Source organism: Mustela putorius, unplaced genomic scaffold (assembly GCF_011764305.1).
Source record: "Mustela putorius furo isolate JIRA1106 unplaced genomic scaffold, ASM1176430v1.1 tig00537227_pilon_pilon_pilon, whole genome shotgun sequence".
Classification (NCBI taxonomy): domain Eukaryota; kingdom Metazoa; phylum Chordata; class Mammalia; order Carnivora; family Mustelidae; genus Mustela; species Mustela putorius.
This window is the reverse complement of record NW_025422368.1, coordinates 43,709,502-43,726,660: the sequence shown is the minus strand read 5'-3', so window position 1 is coordinate 43,726,660 and position 17,159 is coordinate 43,709,502. Positions and strand designations below refer to the sequence as shown.

Genomic DNA, 17,159 nt, shown 5'->3' with positions numbered 1-17,159 from the left:
ACATACAAATGGCTATCAGATACATGAAAAAATGTTTATCATCACTATCCATTAGGGAGATTCAAATTAAAACCACATTGAGAGGATGTGGAGAAAGGGGAACCCTCTTACACTGTTGGTGGAAATGCAAGTTGGTGCAGCCTCTTTAGAGAACAGTGTGGAGATTCCTCAAGAAATTAAAAATAGAGCTTCCCTATCACCCTGCAATTGCACTACTGGTTATTTACCCCAAAGATACAGATATAGTGAAAAGAAGGGCCATCTGTACTCCAATGTTTAAAGGAGCAATGGCCATGGTCGCCAAACTGTGGAAAGAACCAAGATGCCCTTCAACGGACGAATGGATAAGGAAAATGTGGTCCCATACACACTATGGAGTATTATGCCTCCATCAGAAAGGATGAATACCCAACTTTTGTATCAACATGGACGGGACTGGAAAAGATCCTGCTGAGTGAAATAAGTCAAGCAGAGAGAGTCAATTATCATATGGTTTCACTTATTTGTGGAGCATAACAAATAATATGGAGGACATGGGGAGATGGAGAGAAGGGAATTGAGGGAAATTGGAAGAGGAGGTGAACCATAAGAGACTATGGACTCTGAAAAACAACCTGAGGGTTTTGAAGGGGCGAGGGGTGGGAGATTGGGGGAGCCAGGCGGTGGGTATTAAGGAGGGCACGTATTGCATGGAGCACTGGGTGTGGTGCAAAAACAATGAACACTGTTACGCTGAAAAGAAAAAAAAAAATATCCAAATCCAGCAATTGCACTACCAGGTATTACCCAAAGGATACAAAAATATGGATTCAAAGGGATACATGCACCCTGATGTGTACAGTAGCATTATCAATAATAGCCCAAATTATGGAAAGAGCCCAAATCTCCCATCAACTAGGGGTGCCTAGGTGGCTCAGTCCTTTAAGCCTCCAACTCTTGATTTCAGCTCAGGTCATGATCTTAGGGTCCGGGGATCAAGCCCTTGTTGGGCTCCATGCTCAGCAAGGAGTCTGATTCAGGATTTTCATTCTCCCTTGCCCTGTGCTCTTCCTTCCGCTTGTGTGCACACGCTCACTCTCGTTCCCTCTCAGTCAGTCAAAGAAAGACAAATACCATATGATCTCACTCATAAGTGGAATTTAAGACACAAAACAGATGAGCATGGGGGGAAGAGGCAAGCCAGGAAACAGAGTCTTAACTAGAGAAAAAACTTACTGGAGGGGAGGTGGGCAGGGGATGGGTTAAATAGATGATTGGTATTAAAGAGGGCACTTGTGATGAACACTGGGTATTGTGTGTATGTATGATATATGTATGTATGATGAATCACTAAATTCTAAATATTACACTGTATGTTAACTAATGGAATTTAAATAAAAACTTGAAAAAAACTTTTCTTATTAAAAACCTACCAACCGGGGCGCCTGGGTGGCTCAGTGGGTTAAAGCCTCTGCCTTCGGCTCAGGTCATGATCCCAGGGTCCTGGGATCGAGCCCCACATTGGGCTCTCTGCTCAACAGGGAGCTTCCTCCTCTCTCTCTGCCTGCCTCTCTGCCTACTTGTATGTAATCTCTGCCTGTTAAATAAATAAATAAATAAAATCTTTTAAAAACCCCACAAACCTACCAACCATTTTTAATCCTGCCTATCTCTATTTTTGTATTATCCTTAAAAGTCAACCTTGAAAAGGCTCTCGATAGTTCCTATTTGTTTCCATATGTTCCTCAGTCCATCACCTTCTGAATTTCATCCTCACTGAAACCTCTCTATTAGTAAATCAACCACTTTCCCTTAATTCCTTTGACTTCCTGGCAGGATTTGACTCCGCTATCCACTGTTTCCCTTTGTGATAACCATTTTGTGGCTTTTCTGTTGTTTCTCTGCCAGCTGATTTACAGATAGCTAGTCACTCTCTTCTCCATGTTCCCATAGTGGCTAAGGGATTGTAACACTTACCATGTTCTATATTAATAATTTTTGAAGACTATAATTGTATCTTATTCACCTTAGTATTTGTATGCCCTAGTGAATATTTCTTGTGCCTAATAATCAGTTTGTTGAATAGTAAATAACTGAAAAATGGAGAAGTCAAGAAGACTTGAGGCTACTTTCCAAAGGTGGTTGAAACCAGTGAGATTTGTTAAAGCACACTGTCCTACAAAATCCTTCATGTCACAATACAGGATATTTTGTTCCCTGTACCCTCACCTAAATTTCATCTTTTTCAAACTGTGGCTATCAGAATGATCTCTGGAAACCAAATTTGCCCTTTAAATTTATTACTCTAGCTTTCTTCTTTCTGCTTTTCTCTTGTTTCTCAGAGGATTTTTTATTCTTTGCTTAAAATCTTACCCTAAGTATGTTTGAAGTAAGATAACATTTAACAAAGCAAAATTAAGCAAATACATAAAACATACTGGGAAATTTGGTGAAAAGATAATGAACTGACTACACAACTTTTGCCTTCTCCCAAAACTCCTTTAAAGCAAGTGAAGAAATTTTCAAAAATGCATAAACCTGTAAGGATAAGAGGAATGAAGGGGAAAAAAAAAAAGAAGAATGAGAGAGAAGGCAACACAAAATCTTGAAATCTGGACTACAAATGGTGGTATAGGGCAGTTCTGAGAGCTGAGCAGTCAAAGCTAATTACCATTCCTCCTCCCCGCCAGGTCTCAAGAATTTGTAGTTGTGGGGAATCTCTGGACATGAGGGGAAGGAGATGGAAGATAGAAGCTAACAAAGACGGATTGAGAGTCTGTTTCCTGGGTGGTACAGTTGGTTAAGCCTCAGGCTTTTAGTCTCAGCTCAGGTGGAGATCTCAGGGTCTTGAGGTCAAGCCCCCCTTTGGACTCCACACTTAGGGTGGAGTCTGCTTTAGATGAGATTCTCTCTCCCTCTCCCTCTTCCCCTCCCACGTGTGCTCTGTCTCTCCCTCTCTCTCTAAAATAAATAAATAAATCTTTTAAAAAGAAATATTAATATAATTAAGCAGTTACCTGTTATTTACTTACCACCAAGGAATAAAACAGGAAAAACATGGTCTCTGTTTTGGAGAACACTAGGTAGAGTTGAAGGAGGAATACCATACAGAAAATAGGTAGACTAATGAAACATAGGCTTGCCAGGCCAGGACCTCTGTCCTTCACTTAACTTTTAAAATGCTAGCAACCAGGCCTTTGTTTTGTAGCAGGCAATAGGAAGAGGTTTTTCTGGGGAATCTGACAGCCTACGAGATGAGATCTAAGGATCCCGATGAAACTAACTCAACACAGCTTGATCATCCTTCAGCAAAGTATGCACAGTCAAATCCATATAGGCTCTTAGAACTCAAAATTAAACTTTTAGTTTTCCACTCCTAATAAGCAGACAACCAAGGATTACCAAATTACTGAGAAATGCCTCTAATATGAAAGATACAATTCAAAATAAACAAAATGGTGTATTAGAGGAAACATAGGGAAGTAACGTAAAAACAAACAGAACAGAACCATTATTATTACTATATTCAGATAAAATAAAAAATAGTAAATATGACACAAAACATTTAGAGAACAAAAGAGAGCTATTGGAAATTTAAAATATGATAGAAATGAAAAAAAAATCAGTTAAAAGTTCAGATGGTAGGGTGCCTAGGTGGCTCAGTCAGTTAGGTGTTTGCCTTTGGCTCAGATCATGATTCTGGGGTCCTGGAATTGAGTTCTGCATTGGGCTCTCTGTTTAGCGGAGAGTCTGCTTCTCCCTCTGCCATCCCCACTGCCCCTCCCACCCCCCACAGGTGCTTGCTTTCTCTCTCTCCAAAAACAAATAACAAATAAAATTAAAAAAAAAAAAAAGGTCAGATGATAAAATCAAAGAAATCTCTCAGAAAGTAGAACAAAAAAACAAGAAATGGAAAAGAGGGAAGAAAACACAAGAACATCTGTATTAGTTTGCTAGGGCTGCCATAACAAAATACCACCAGCTCGGTGGCTTAAACAATGGAAATTTATGTTCTAACAGTTGTAGAAGCTAGACATCTAAGATCAAGTCATTGTCAGATGGGGTTTCTCCTGAGGCTGTTCTCCTTGGCTTGCAGACAGTGACCTTCTTGATATGTCCTCATATGGCCTTTTATCTGTGCATACACATAATTAATGTCTCCTCCTTTTCTTATAAAGGACTACTAGATTGGGACCTCAGCCTTATGACCTCATTTAATTACCTTAATTACCTCTTCAAAGGCCTAATCTTTATATACAGTCACAGGGAGTTTAGGCGTTCAACATACGAATTTTAGAGGGATACGATTCATTCCATATAACTACATCAGATGACCGGGCTAGGAATTCCAAAAAGAATGAAGAAACTGGAAGGAAAGAAATAATAAATATATGATTCAAGAAAGTTTTTCTTGTACATTTCCTGTTACGAGGTTCTAAGCTGAAAGATCCTACCAAACACCCAGAACAAAAAATGAAAACAGATCCACATCAAGGCACATCATCTCGAACTTCACAACACTGGAGAGAAAGAGATCATAGATACTTCCAGGTTATAGATTCAGAATGGCTTCAGATGGCTCAGTAGCAACCCTGTAATCTAAGGGAGCAACGGATTTCCCTAGACTCAGTTCTGCAAGTAGTCCCATTTCAATAGACCACCTTCAAAATTCTAAAGAGAATTAATTCCAGCTTAATACTCCATGTCCAGCCAACTATCAACCAAGTGTGTGAATAGAACAAAGATAATTTCAGACATGCTAAGTCTCCAAAAAAGTACCTTTCATGAACCCTTTCTCAGGAAGACTCTGGAGGTATGACCCACCAGAAGGAAGAAACAAACTAAGGAGGCAATTGTGAAATACAGGAAACACAATAAATATCAAATACGGAGATAAGAGAGTCCCAAGATGATGCTGAAAGAGCAAGGCCAGGATGATAGCAAAGACAGAAACCAGTTCCAGTTAGATTTGGTGGGAAATCTTTGGGAATTACTGCTTCAGAAAGATGAAATTGGGGTTTCTGGCTGGCTCAGTCAGAAGAGGATGTGACTCTCCAGCTCGGGGTCATAAGTTCAAGGCCACATTGGGTGTAGAGATACCTTCAATAAATTAATAAACAAGAAGAAAAGGATAAAATTGACAAAATTCCAGCTGCTCTGAAGCTTCGGAGAATATTTAAATACTTAATATTTGGGCACCTGGGTGGCTTAGTTGGTTAAGCCACTGCCTTCAGCTCAGGTCATGATCCCGGAGTCCTGGGATTGAGCCCCACATCAGGCTCAGCTCCATGGGGAGTCTGCTTCTCCCTCTGACCTTCTCCTCTCTCCTGCTCTCTCTCTCAAATAAATAAATAAAATCTTAAAAAAAAATACTTAATACTTAACGTTTAAATATTAGATCTAGAGTTTGGGAAGTAAACCAATGAGATACACAGAATACTGAGCAAATTTAAGAGCCATGCACTTATTAGCTCTAGGGAAAATACAATCTTTCACTAGATAAGAAAATAATTGTATTTGTGACTATGTAAATACTGAGTATTTGCCTAACAAAAATGTATAATTACATTGGAAGGATGAGCATTGGGGAAGGGTGCCATGTATGATGGAGATTGAGGAGGAGGAAATAGAGCCTAATCCTTAACTTCCATAGTGGAAAGTCAGCATCCTAATAGTCCAGGAAAGTCAGCATCCTAATAGTCCAAGAAAAAGCAATATAAGCCTAACACTTAAAAGCATGATGGTAAATATTAAAAAAAAAACAAACATTAAAAGAGCAGAAAGCAGTTGCATGTAAGGGGGAAGAAATGAGGAGGTACATCTTTCATAAATTTTGTGGAGCTGACTCTAAATATTGAGGATTTATAACCTTATTAAAATGAAAAATGAGGAGCACCTGGGTGGCTCAGTGGGTTAAAGCCTCTGCCTTCGGCTCAGGTCATGATCCCAAGGTCCTGGGATCAAGCCCCTCATAGGGCTCTCTGCTCAGCAGGGAGCCTGCTTCCCTTCCTCTCTCTCTGCCTGTCTCTTTACCTAATTGTGATCTCTGTCTGTCAAATAAATAAATAAAATCTTTAAAAAGAAAAGCTAAAAAAATTTAAAAATGATTGAAAAAATACAATTGCATAATAGACATGCATTTAATTGGAAAACTATGAATGACAATCACTCTTAATTACAATTTTTATTAATTTCCTTTCACAACTTTCACGACCTTTTTTTAAAAGATTCTATTTATTTATTTATTTATTTGAGAGAGAGAGAAAGTGAGAGAGCATGAGAGGGGAGAAGGTCAAAGGGAGAAGCAGATGTCCCATGGAGCTGGGAGCTTGATGTGGGACTTGATCTGGAGACTCCAGGATCATGACTTGAGCTGAAGGCAGTGGCTTAACAACTAAGCCGCCCAGGTGCCCTCTTTTCACAACTTCTAAGTAAATATTTTTTAAATGAGTCCACTATGGGCGCCTGGGTGACACAATCAGTTGGGTGCCTGACTTTGGTTTCAGCTGGTGTCCTGATATCAGGGTTGTGAGATTGACACCCCCCCACCCCCCGACCCCCACTGGTTGAGCCCTAAGTCAGGCTCTGCATTCAGCAGGGCGTCTGCTTGAAATCCCTCTCCCTTTCCCTCTGCCCCTCCTGCTTGTGCTCTCTCTCTCTAAAATAGGTAAGTCTTAAAAAAGAATAAATGAGTCCACTAAATAGAAGTACAAGAAATGTGTTCAGGGCTTAGTTATAATTAGTGCCACATAAAGAGCTAAGTTATCATCTGGAGCATCATTCTGCATTTCAAATAATACCCTGTGGTAAAACTAAGTAAATACAAAATGAGTTTCTCTTAAAAATGATCAAACATTTGCGCGCCTGGAAGACTCCATGGGTTGGCCTCTGCCTTTGGCTGGGGTCGTGGTCTCGGGGTCCTGGGATGGAGCCTCACATCTGGCTCTCTGCTCAGCGGGGTGCCCACTTCCCGCCCCCCACCCCCGCCTGCCTCTGCCTACTTGTGATCTCTCTTTCTGTCAAATAAATAAATAAATAAATAAAATCTTAAAAAAAAATCAAACATTAATATTGATTTTTATTCCATTCCCAAATTAGAAATTTAGTTCGAGAACTTGATTGTATGAAAATAACAGGTGTAAATAAGAAATGACAGTTATCACAAACATTAAGCAACATCTCCAACAAGCATTGCTTTCCCTCTTCAGCCAACTTTTTTGCTAATCTGTGTTTGTTTCTTCAATCAGCCTCTTTTGTTATCCAGTGGTTATCCTGTGTTGTTATCCGAGCTATCTCGTGCTTCCTGGATATAACCCATCTCTGCATCTGAGCTGTCACTCTCAAGTCTCTCTCCCCTACCTTGGCCCATTCTTTATACACCTTTGGGTGACCTGATCTGAACAAACCCGTATTTTTTCTGAGTTTCATCATATTAGAATGGCTCCAGAATCTGAAAGCCAAAGGCTGCGCCTGTGTTGGGGACCTCTACTGCCCTCCCATGGCTGATCTACCCATTACATCCACACAGTCTTGAGACTTGACCCTTGGGATCCCAAAAGCTGTTTTACTGGAATCGTGTAGGCCTGAAGAGTAAGAAAAATCCTGAGAGGGTCATCATGGAACCTCAGAAAGAGGATCATGGGTTCAACTGTTTATGGAGCACGTATTATGTTCCAGGTGTTTGGAATATGGGTATAAACAAGAGTAAAAAACTCTGCCCTCCTTCCTATTAGGACAGTGACCCAGTATGGTGTGTCAGAGAGGTAACATGATTAAGAGAGTGTACAGATGTGGAGGAAGGGGTAGCCAAGAAGGATATCACAGCCTGAGTAGAGAGGGTCTATTCCATGGCATGGCAGTGTTGGGAGATTGATTACATACAGACAAATTGATCAAATACACACATGTCCTAAGGATACATTTGAAAGCCATTAAGAACAATGGAAGCCAGGTTTCTCACTATCAGAGAAGCGTGGAGAAAGAGAAAACTAGAATGAACCTTGTGGTGTGGGACTGGAATTGGAGATACTGATATGAATTCAATATAAATAGATAAAGTGATCAATTGTGTAAATACATATATCCTCTAGTTCCATCCACAGGTGTGGCCTGGAAACAGAGACACTCTAGTGTCTAGATCTTGTTTTTCAAATACCATTGTCCAGGGGTGCCTGGGTGGCTCAGTTAGTCGAGCACTGGACTCTTGATTCAGCTCAGGTTATGATCTCGGTTATGAGATCAAATCTTGCATCTGGCTCTACGCTCAGCAGGGAAACTGTTGGAGATTTCTCTCCCTCTCCTTCTCCCTCTGCCCCTCCACATACCCTCTCTTAAATTTTTAAAAATAAATAAATAAATAAACAAATAAATACCATTATCCACTATGAGGAATTAGTGCTCTGTGGAGAAATGGCTGATTCCAGGGCTGGAGCAGGTAAAGAACAGGAAGAGTCTTAGAACATCCTGTACTGCAAAACAAGAAAGTGCTCAAGAATGATGGGGACATGGCGAAATGACGCAGAAGCTAGCTTGCAGAGAGGCTCTACAAGCCAAATTATGAACAATATGAACATCAAAATAAATGATAATAATAGATGATTGTTCACTATAACTTGAATAAAATAGGAAGCCATGGGCCCATATTGATACAATAAATAAATGCATGAACTGAAAACCTGATAAGGAACAATCTCAAAGTAACTTACCCCTTCCCACGTACTTCACGGAGGGGGTCACATAATCAAATGACCAAAGTAAACACCATCAAGTAATAGAACATTTCAAAAGTGCGTGGTACCTGAGAGGATACAATGGGAACAGCACAGATCACCTCTGTGTATTTTTGCCAAAGATGCACAACTTAACCTAACCAAGAGAACATCAAAACAATTTTAAGACATTTTGCATCGTAACTGTTCTGCGGTCTTCAAAATTGTTAGTCATCAAAGTCAAGGAAAAAAACTGAAGAAATGATCCAGAATGAAGAAAGTGGAAAAAAAAATGGCAAGCAACGTATAATTTTTAAAAAGATTTCATTTATTTGACACAGAGTGGGGAGAGAGCAAGGGGAGGGGCAGCCAGAGGGAGAAGCCGGATCCCTGCTGAGCAAGGAGCCCGATGCAGGACTCTATCCTAGGCCCATAGTAGGATCACAACCCCAGCTCAAGGCAGCCGCTTAACCAACTGAGCTACCCACGTGCCCCTATAACACATAATTCTGAATTAGATCTTTCTATTGTGAAGAACTTAGGGAACAGTGGATGAAACTGAATGGAATCTAAAGATTAGGTGTAATAATGTATCGATGTTCACTTCCAGATTTGGGTGCTGTTTTGAGGTTATGTAGGAATCACACATTGAAGGACTCAGGGTCACATGGGCATGAATTTACCCTCAAACTGCTTGGGAAAATTAAGGCCTTTGTATTGTACTTATAAGTCCTAAGGAAAATTGAGTTATTTCAATGTCCTTAAAAAGTGAGAAACATCTCTTATTTTAGAAGTGATATTGTAGCAAGAAGACAAATAAATAGGGGTGGCTGGGTGGCTCAGTGGGTTAAAGCCTCTGCCTTCGGCTCAGGTCATGATCTCAGGGTTCTGGGATCAATCCCCGAATCGGGCTCTCTGCTAGGCAGGGAGCCTGCTTCCCTTCCTCTCTCTCTGCCTGCCTCTCTGCCTCGTTGTGATCTCTGTCTGTCAAATAAATAAATAAAATCTTTAAAAAAAAAAGATGACAAGTAAATAAATGAGTAAGACATGTAGTCTATCAAACGGCTATAGTCTTGAATGCTAGAGCACTACCTCAGTTAGAATCTAAATAGCAGAAGGAAGGCCAGCCAAGGATTGAGAAGGCGGAATCTGTGAGACGAGATGTGAACCAGAAGGAGGAGAAGGTGAGGGAGAAAAAGCTTTCTAGAAGGATGAAGTGGTTCACTTAGCCAAGTGCTGCTCTAAGATCATGTGAGATGAACAGAGATCACTAGAATTGGCCCCAGGGAGCCACAGGAGGAGCGCTGAAGGGAGAGGTTTCAACTGACTGAGGACAGCAGCCAGGTTAAGAAGGTTCGAAGAGAGAATGAGAGATGAGGATATGCAGTCAGTGTGGCATGGATCTGTCATCCCAGAAGTCAGAGTGATGTAGTTAGACGCTTGTGTGGGGGTAATGGAGGTTTTTTAAGATGCAAGTTTTCCAGCACGTTTTGTACAATGGCAGGGGATATCCAGCAAAGAGAAACTCAGGGTGCAGGAAACACTCCACTAAAGGAGCTGTGAAAGGGATGCAATCCAAGATTGCATGTGGAGACTCTGCCATTGGCCAAAGCAAAGGAAGAGAGGGTGGGCCCAGGGGAAGTGTGACCGCTGTCACAGTGGGAAGGAGGGGAGAATTTCGTATGAGTTTGCTTCTATTTTCTCAGCGTAGTATGAGGCCAGGTCATCTACTGAGAACAGAGAGGGTGGAAGGTAAGCAGTTGGATGTGTGTGCCAGGGCTTTGAAGAGAGAGGAAGAGAAGTAAAACTCTCCCCTTTGGAGAGTGGGGACACCAACACAGGAGTGCAGAGGAGTGACTCAGGTGACCTTGCAGACAGAGGGCCCATGTAAGATTTGTGGTTATCAAAGTGAGATCTGCCTTTGGCTCAGGTCATGATCCCAGAGTCCTGGGGTCGAGCCCAGCGTCGAGCCCCACGGGGGGCTCCTAACACAGCGGGGAGTTTGCTTCTCCCTCTCCCTTGGCCACCCCTCCGCCCCTGCTCATGTTTGCTCTCTCTCACTCACTCAAATAAATAAATAAAATCTTAAAAAAAGTAAAGTGAGATCCCTCAGAATGCGTGTAGAATTTTCCCCCAGCAATATCCAGCTTTTTGGGTATAGGTAAAGATATAAGGTATATTAAGAGTACCAAATAATTCTTTTTTGAATACACATATTTTTTCTTCATAGACACTAGTTGGGTCTAAACAAAGACAGACAAGTTATGAGTTGCAAAACTTTTAATGATGTTTGTATTATTTTTATAACATAAAATGCATAATTTCACACCAGTGGTTAATCAGCAATTATTTCAATACTTGCAAAGTCATTTGCCTCAGCATTTAGTCATAATGCACAAATCTAAGTTAATAAAATCAGAGAACAGCAACAGCTCCTCTAATCCTTCTTTATATTCCTTCATGATCAGAAAGATGCATAGAAGAGTTCTTTAAAGAGCCAAAATAGATTGACATATAAACTGTCAACTTATTTTTAAAGCAGTAGGAAAGCAACACTTCTGAGAAAATATTTAATCCAAGGTCACTCTTTAGAAAAACAAAATTCTTAATTCAGGCTCTCTTCACTTTTAGCCATTTGGCATTCTGCTCCTTTTCAAACTTTATATTGCCCAACAGAGAGTGTGTTTTTTGTTTGTTTTGTAGTTTTTCAGTTTGCTTTGTTGTGGTTTTTTTGTTTTGTTTTGTTTCATTTTGTTTTTTCCTGCTTTTGGAGATGACTGAACAGATGCCTATTTAGCTAGAGTTTTGCCTAAGATCAGTTTATTTTTAAGATAATCTTTTGTTACATTTTTATGAACTATTGGGGAGTACTAAAGATTAAGTTGGGTTTATTTCTTTAAGAACTGAATATACTGGAGATGTATTTGATAGGCAAGACTTTAGGTAAGTTTTCACCAGCATTATTTCTATTAGCAAACTGAAAAATGTTACAGGCTATCAAATAATAATAAACACATTTCTTAAACATGAAGCCTTTTAGAAGAAAGACTATATTTTGTTACTGCTTCTGTAGAAGTGTTATTGTTTGACAGGATGGTAATGTGACCTTTTACTCAACTACTACTACTCCCTTAATATGAAAAAGAGACAGAATGAGCTGCAGAAGGAAAACTCCACAGTTACACTCCACAATTCCGAACATACTGAGAGACATCTCGGTTTTCGCAGTGTGCTTTCCATGCCACCCTGTGGAGAAAAGTGAAATAAACGCTGGTAAGGTTAGAACATACCTTCCTTGTAATAGATACACTTCAAATCCTCTCGGAGAACAGAGTGTTTTACCGGTAAAGGGACAACAGGCTACAGAAAGATTCAAGTATTGTTATTTATTAAAGGGAGGTATGTACACCAAGTATGTTGCTTCCCCTCAAAGCCCTCACTAGAGAACAGGATGCTGAACATGAACGTTGATCTACGCATTCTATAATAGCAACTGCAAAGTGCTTTCCACATTTACTTAACTCCGAAAGTAATTTCAAGATAAGACAACGAACTGGTAGAATGTTGAGAATCTTAAAAACTCCAGAAATCCTCTAAAATAAATCGAAGAGGAAAAGAGTTAAGATTCTAAATCAGATGAAACAGTTTTTTCTACCTAATTCATTGCTTAGGGTCAAGTCTAAAGTTGCAACGTTCAGTTCTCATTACCATACTTCAGTCTTTGAAAATCTTCTCTCACTTCTCTCTTACCACTAGGGCAAAATAGCTGTCCTTATTTATTTATTTAATCTTTTGAAAGAGAGAGTGGAGTGAGGGAAGAGGAAGGGCAGAGAGAGAGAGAGAGAATCTTAAGCAGGCTCATGCCCAGTGCAGAGCCCAACACGGAGCTCCACCCCAGGACCCCGAGATCATGACCTGAGCGAAATCAAGATTCAGAAGCTCAACCAGCTGAGCCACCCAGTCACCCTCCCTCTCTACACCACCCCCTTCTCCACCCCCGGACCTTAATGCTTAAACATACCATGCACGAATACCATTTGGATCCCTGACAACTCTCTTGGCACATGCTACAGCTTGAGTGATGTCATCTTTCAGCAAATCTGAAAAAGAGGTGGTGAGGAATGAAAACAACTGCCATAGAAATTTCATTGTAAGTTAAGATTTAGTCAGCTTTATTCTCTTAGGAGGAGGAAAGAACATTAAAATTATTTTCCAAGAGTCCATTTATCTGTAGATGTTGGGGGAAATTTTTTCTTCATTCTATCCCATTTGGCATGGAACAAAACATTTTGTTTCTCATTTACCAAAGTCATGGGAAGCTCTGGAATTGTTAACTAATGTGACAGAAGGTTCTCTGTTCACCAGGCACTGTAAAAACAAAAGAATAAACAAAAAAACCAAACACAGACTAGTAATTTTTAAATCAGAGTCCTACTTTCAGAAATCTAGCCGAAAGAAATGATTTCAAAATGTACCCAAAGATGTATGCACAAGACATTTCATAGCAATGGGGCACCAGACACAGACACTCACTGTGTCTCTGTCAAATAAATAAATAAAATCTTTAAAAAAAAAATCATTCGACAAAAACAAAAAAATCACCACCACCATACATATAAAAAAGGTAAAAATGACAAAGTGTTAACAACTGTTCAAGTATGTGATGAGCATATGACTGTTTTTTATACTAAAGTCCCCAAATTTCTATATATTTAGGACATCTCAAAATAAAAAGTAAAAACAATTTTTAGAAAAGAGCCACACATCCAAATTATCCCTAAACCTCCCCAAAGAAAGTGGGAGAAGCGGCATTGTTTTCAACAAAGCATCAATGTGTTCATTTACGGTAAATTAATAGATCATTTTAGAAGCTGGTGTACATTAGAAAACACGAACTTTTATGACATCATCAGCTATTTAATTTCTTAAGGAATTAGGAAAGGAATTTTAAAGAGTTTCTAGGCACTAAAATAAAGTTTTTCTTGGACCCTGATGAATCTTTTAAGACTTGTTCATTTGCACTGAACCTCTGTTCTCATACGTGTGACTAGATGATTCCTGTGCCGTGACTCAGACATAGTGTCTCTTACCACTGCAGGGTATGCCACAGGCGTTCACAGCTCCGGGCGTTTTGCCATCATTACACCAGTAGCGGCTATTGATCTGAAATATCCCATAATCGGTGCTTCGGCTTCCGGGATTGTAGTTTGTAGCCTTTGTGTTATAATTACTTTCCCATTTGGCCAAACACATCCCTGAAAAAAATGTATTTTTAGTAAGAAACATCAACACCACATTATGTATTTCACAGACCATAATCCGTTCTATTTTGCTATTCTATTTCATTAATGACTTATTTTGTAAGTAGAAAGGTGTGTTTTCTTTGTAAAAAAAAATATATCTATATTTAAGTTTTTATTTTTATTTTTATTTTAAAGATTTTATTTATTTATTTGACAGACAGAGATCACAAGTAGGCAGGGAAGCAGGCAGAGAGAGAGGAGGAAGCAGGCTCCCCACTGAGCAGAGAGCCCGATGCGGGGCTCGATCCCAGGACCCTGGCTGGGATCATGACCTGAGCCGAAGGCAGCGGCTTAACCCACTGAGCCACCCAGGTGCCCCTAAGGTTTTATTTTTTAAAGTAATTTCTACACCCAACCTGGGGTTTGAACTTAACAACCCTGAGATCAAGAGTTGCATGCCCCACTAACTGAGCCAGCCAGGTGCCCCCCAATATATTTTAACCCTCTAGGGAGAATCCTTTTGTTAGCAGATCATTTTGTAATACTGATGAACTAGATAACATACTTTTAAAATATTAAAATAGGGGCACCTGGATGACTCCGTCAGATAAGGGTCTGCTTTCGGCTCAGGTCATGATCCTGGGGTCCTGGGTTTGCGCCCCACGTCAGGCTCCCTGCTCAGCAGGGAGTCTTCTTCTCCCTCTGCCCTTTACTGCACTCCTGCTCTCTCTCTTTCTCAAATAAATAAGTAAAATCTTTTTTAAAAAATTAAAATAGCTGTTTCTTCCATTGCTATTACCCTTCCTCTGCTCCCATCCCTCAGGCAAGATTTAGCCTAGAATGGAAAAAGCAACAGAGTTGTTGAGTGGATTTATATAATTAATAGCAGATACATACATATGCTGATGGAAACCTGCTTTGTATTAGGAAAAAGAAGAATTTTCTGGGAGAAATAAATTTTCTTAAGATATCTAAAGGTGAATTTGGTTATCAAATCAAGAATCTAAAAAAAAGAGATATCAATAGGAAAGACTATTTCATCCATCCATCCACTCGTTCATTCAAAAGTAGTTATTGAGAAGAAATTTTTGAATTCAACCTGGAAAATACAAGTGATCACACTGACAAATATGAACTAAAATATACAGTAACTTTTGCTCAGACATATCTTGAATTATGTGGAAGAGAGTGAACAATAGTTAATAAACTATACTGAGTAAGAATAATAGGGACGCCTGAGTGACTCAGTTGGTTAATCATCTGCCTTTGGCTCAAGTCACGATCCCAGGGTCCTGGGATGGAGTCCACATCGGGCTCAGCTTGCTCAGCAGGGAGCCTGCTTCTCCCTCTGCCTGCCGCTCCCCCTGCTTGTGCTCTCTGCCAAATAAATAAATAAAATCATCAAAAAAAAAAAAAGAATAATAAAAGACCATAACAAGCTGCATTTCAGGGATTCTTATATAAACAGTAATCGAGGGGAAATAGTTTCCGACTGCCCTTGCACTGAGAGTTCAAGGTAGGGTTGCTGCTAAAAATCCAATGTCACGGCCGAGAAAAATATTCATTGCTCTAGACTCATTACCCGAGGAACCAAGTTCCACACAGGATATGCCTGTCATCGGGGCGCCCAGGTTGCTCAGTGGGTTAAAGCCTCTGCCTTTGGCTCAGGTCATGATCCCAGGGTTCTGGGTTCGAGGCCCGCATCGGGCTCTCTGCTCAGCAGGGATCCTGCTTCCCTTCCTCTCTCTCTGCCTGCCTCTCTGCCTCGTTGTGATCTCTGTCTGTCAAATAAATAAATAAAATCTTAAAAAAAAAAAAAAAAAAAAAAAAGGAAAGGCCCGTCATCAAGTACCAAGGACTTGATAGATATTCCAGGAGCTCAGACAAACCTTCCAGTCAGCCTACATGGGCCACGGAGTCTGAGGCAACTGACAAATTTTGTGGCACTAGAAGAGCACAAGGGGTCCTGTTGTACTTACTTGGAATGGCAGAGGCTTTTGCCCTCCCCTGCTTTCATCCCTTCATCTGGCATATCTGATTCTAAAGAAACAAGTTGATATTTTTCACCACTGTAAGTATACAGACCCTCAGAAGAAATAAAAGAAGCCCATATACTCAAAGCCTCTTTACTACTATTCATCCTCTATCTGTCCCACACCTGGCTAATCATTTGCAAGTAGGAAAAAGTTAACTTACAGTTGGCCAGGCTGACACCTCTGTAGCCACCTAGCCCAAGTCTTTTCAGAGTCCTGGCCAGCTCACACCTTTCAAAGACCTTGCCCTGGACGGTGACGGAGAGGAAGAGAATCCCGAGAAGAAGGAGAGCCTTCATGTTGACTGGGAAGCCAGACCTCCGGGCTGACCAGGGAGAGCAGTCCTCGGTATTTAACATCTTTTAACTTCCTTCTTCTCCTGGTGGTTTGGGGGTTCCACCCTTTGGGAGATGTGAAAAACAGGAACTCTTTATTGGTTCACTGACATTAAAGCTCTCTCTTTTTTTTTTTTTTAACATTTGAAAGGAGCTATTCTGATGTTCTAAGAATTAACCTACAGGAAACTGATGAAATGGCATTGTTTAAAGACCTGGCTCAGGAAGAAATGGGAAGTTGGACAGTTTCCAAACCAGGAACTGTCTCCTATTTTATTATGAATTTGAACAAATACAAAGAAAAAAAAATCCCGAATGAACATTTCACACAACAGAAAAAGAGCTCCAATTTTTGATTTTGCATTCACTACGTTGTCCTTATCTTTTTCACTTAAAATTATTTTCTGTACTCTTTCCCCAAAAGCACATAACATGTTGCCTATGATTTTAATGGGTATAGCTATAGCATACCATATTGCTCAGCCATATTTCCACTCTAAGTTTTTTGTTGCTATTATATTTTGCTTATAAATCAATGTTTTACTGTTTCAGATAAGCCTCATGGCTTTTTGACAACTTTTTAACAGTGCCTAGTCTTACATTGTAATCTTAGAATATAAGGGGTCATTATAAAGCAAGGGAATTTTATAATCAAACCTTAAGAAGAGTAACAGAATATGCCACCTGAAAATCTTCCCTTTTGGCGTTAGGATTATTTTGAACTGAAGGCAAATGAGAAGAAGCAGATCCAGGAAAGCTCTCTGCCCTTCCCCTATATACCTGAAAACAGAACCTAGCTTTGTACAGTCATTAATCACTGACAATCCTACAGGCTTATCAGCCCCAATATAGCACTGCAGG

General features: G+C 40.1%; 1 protein-coding gene across 1 annotated transcript; it reads right to left on the bottom strand.

The window, feature by feature from the left end:
- Positions 1–10,952: 10,952 nt before the first annotated feature.
- Positions 10,953–16,309, bottom strand: LYZ (lysozyme). The gene is made up of 4 exons (XM_004752454.3): positions 16,127–16,309; positions 13,778–13,942; positions 12,709–12,787; positions 10,953–11,933 (listed from the first exon to the last, which is right to left on the bottom strand). The coding sequence occupies exons 1-4, from the start codon at positions 16,260–16,262 to the stop codon at positions 11,867–11,869; spliced, it is 447 nt and encodes a 148-aa protein (XP_004752511.2). The 5' UTR covers positions 16,263–16,309; the 3' UTR covers positions 10,953–11,866.
- Positions 16,310–17,159: the final 850 nt, after the last annotated feature.

What these genes read in the sequence shown, in the direction of transcription:
- LYZ (XM_004752454.3), bottom strand. Translation starts at nt 16,262, where the DNA reads ATGAAGGCTCTCCTTCTTCTCGGGATTCTCTTCCTCTCCGTCACCGTC. An exon ending in CTGTGGCATACCCTGCAGTG is followed by an intron (nt 12,788 to 13,777) that starts GTAAGAGACACT and finishes CCTCTTTTTCAG; the next exon opens with ATTTGCTGAAAGATGACATC. An exon ending in CCAAATGGTATTCGTGCATG is followed by an intron (nt 11,934 to 12,708) that starts GTATGTTTAAGC and finishes TTTTCTCCACAG; the next exon opens with GGTGGCATGGAAAGCACACT.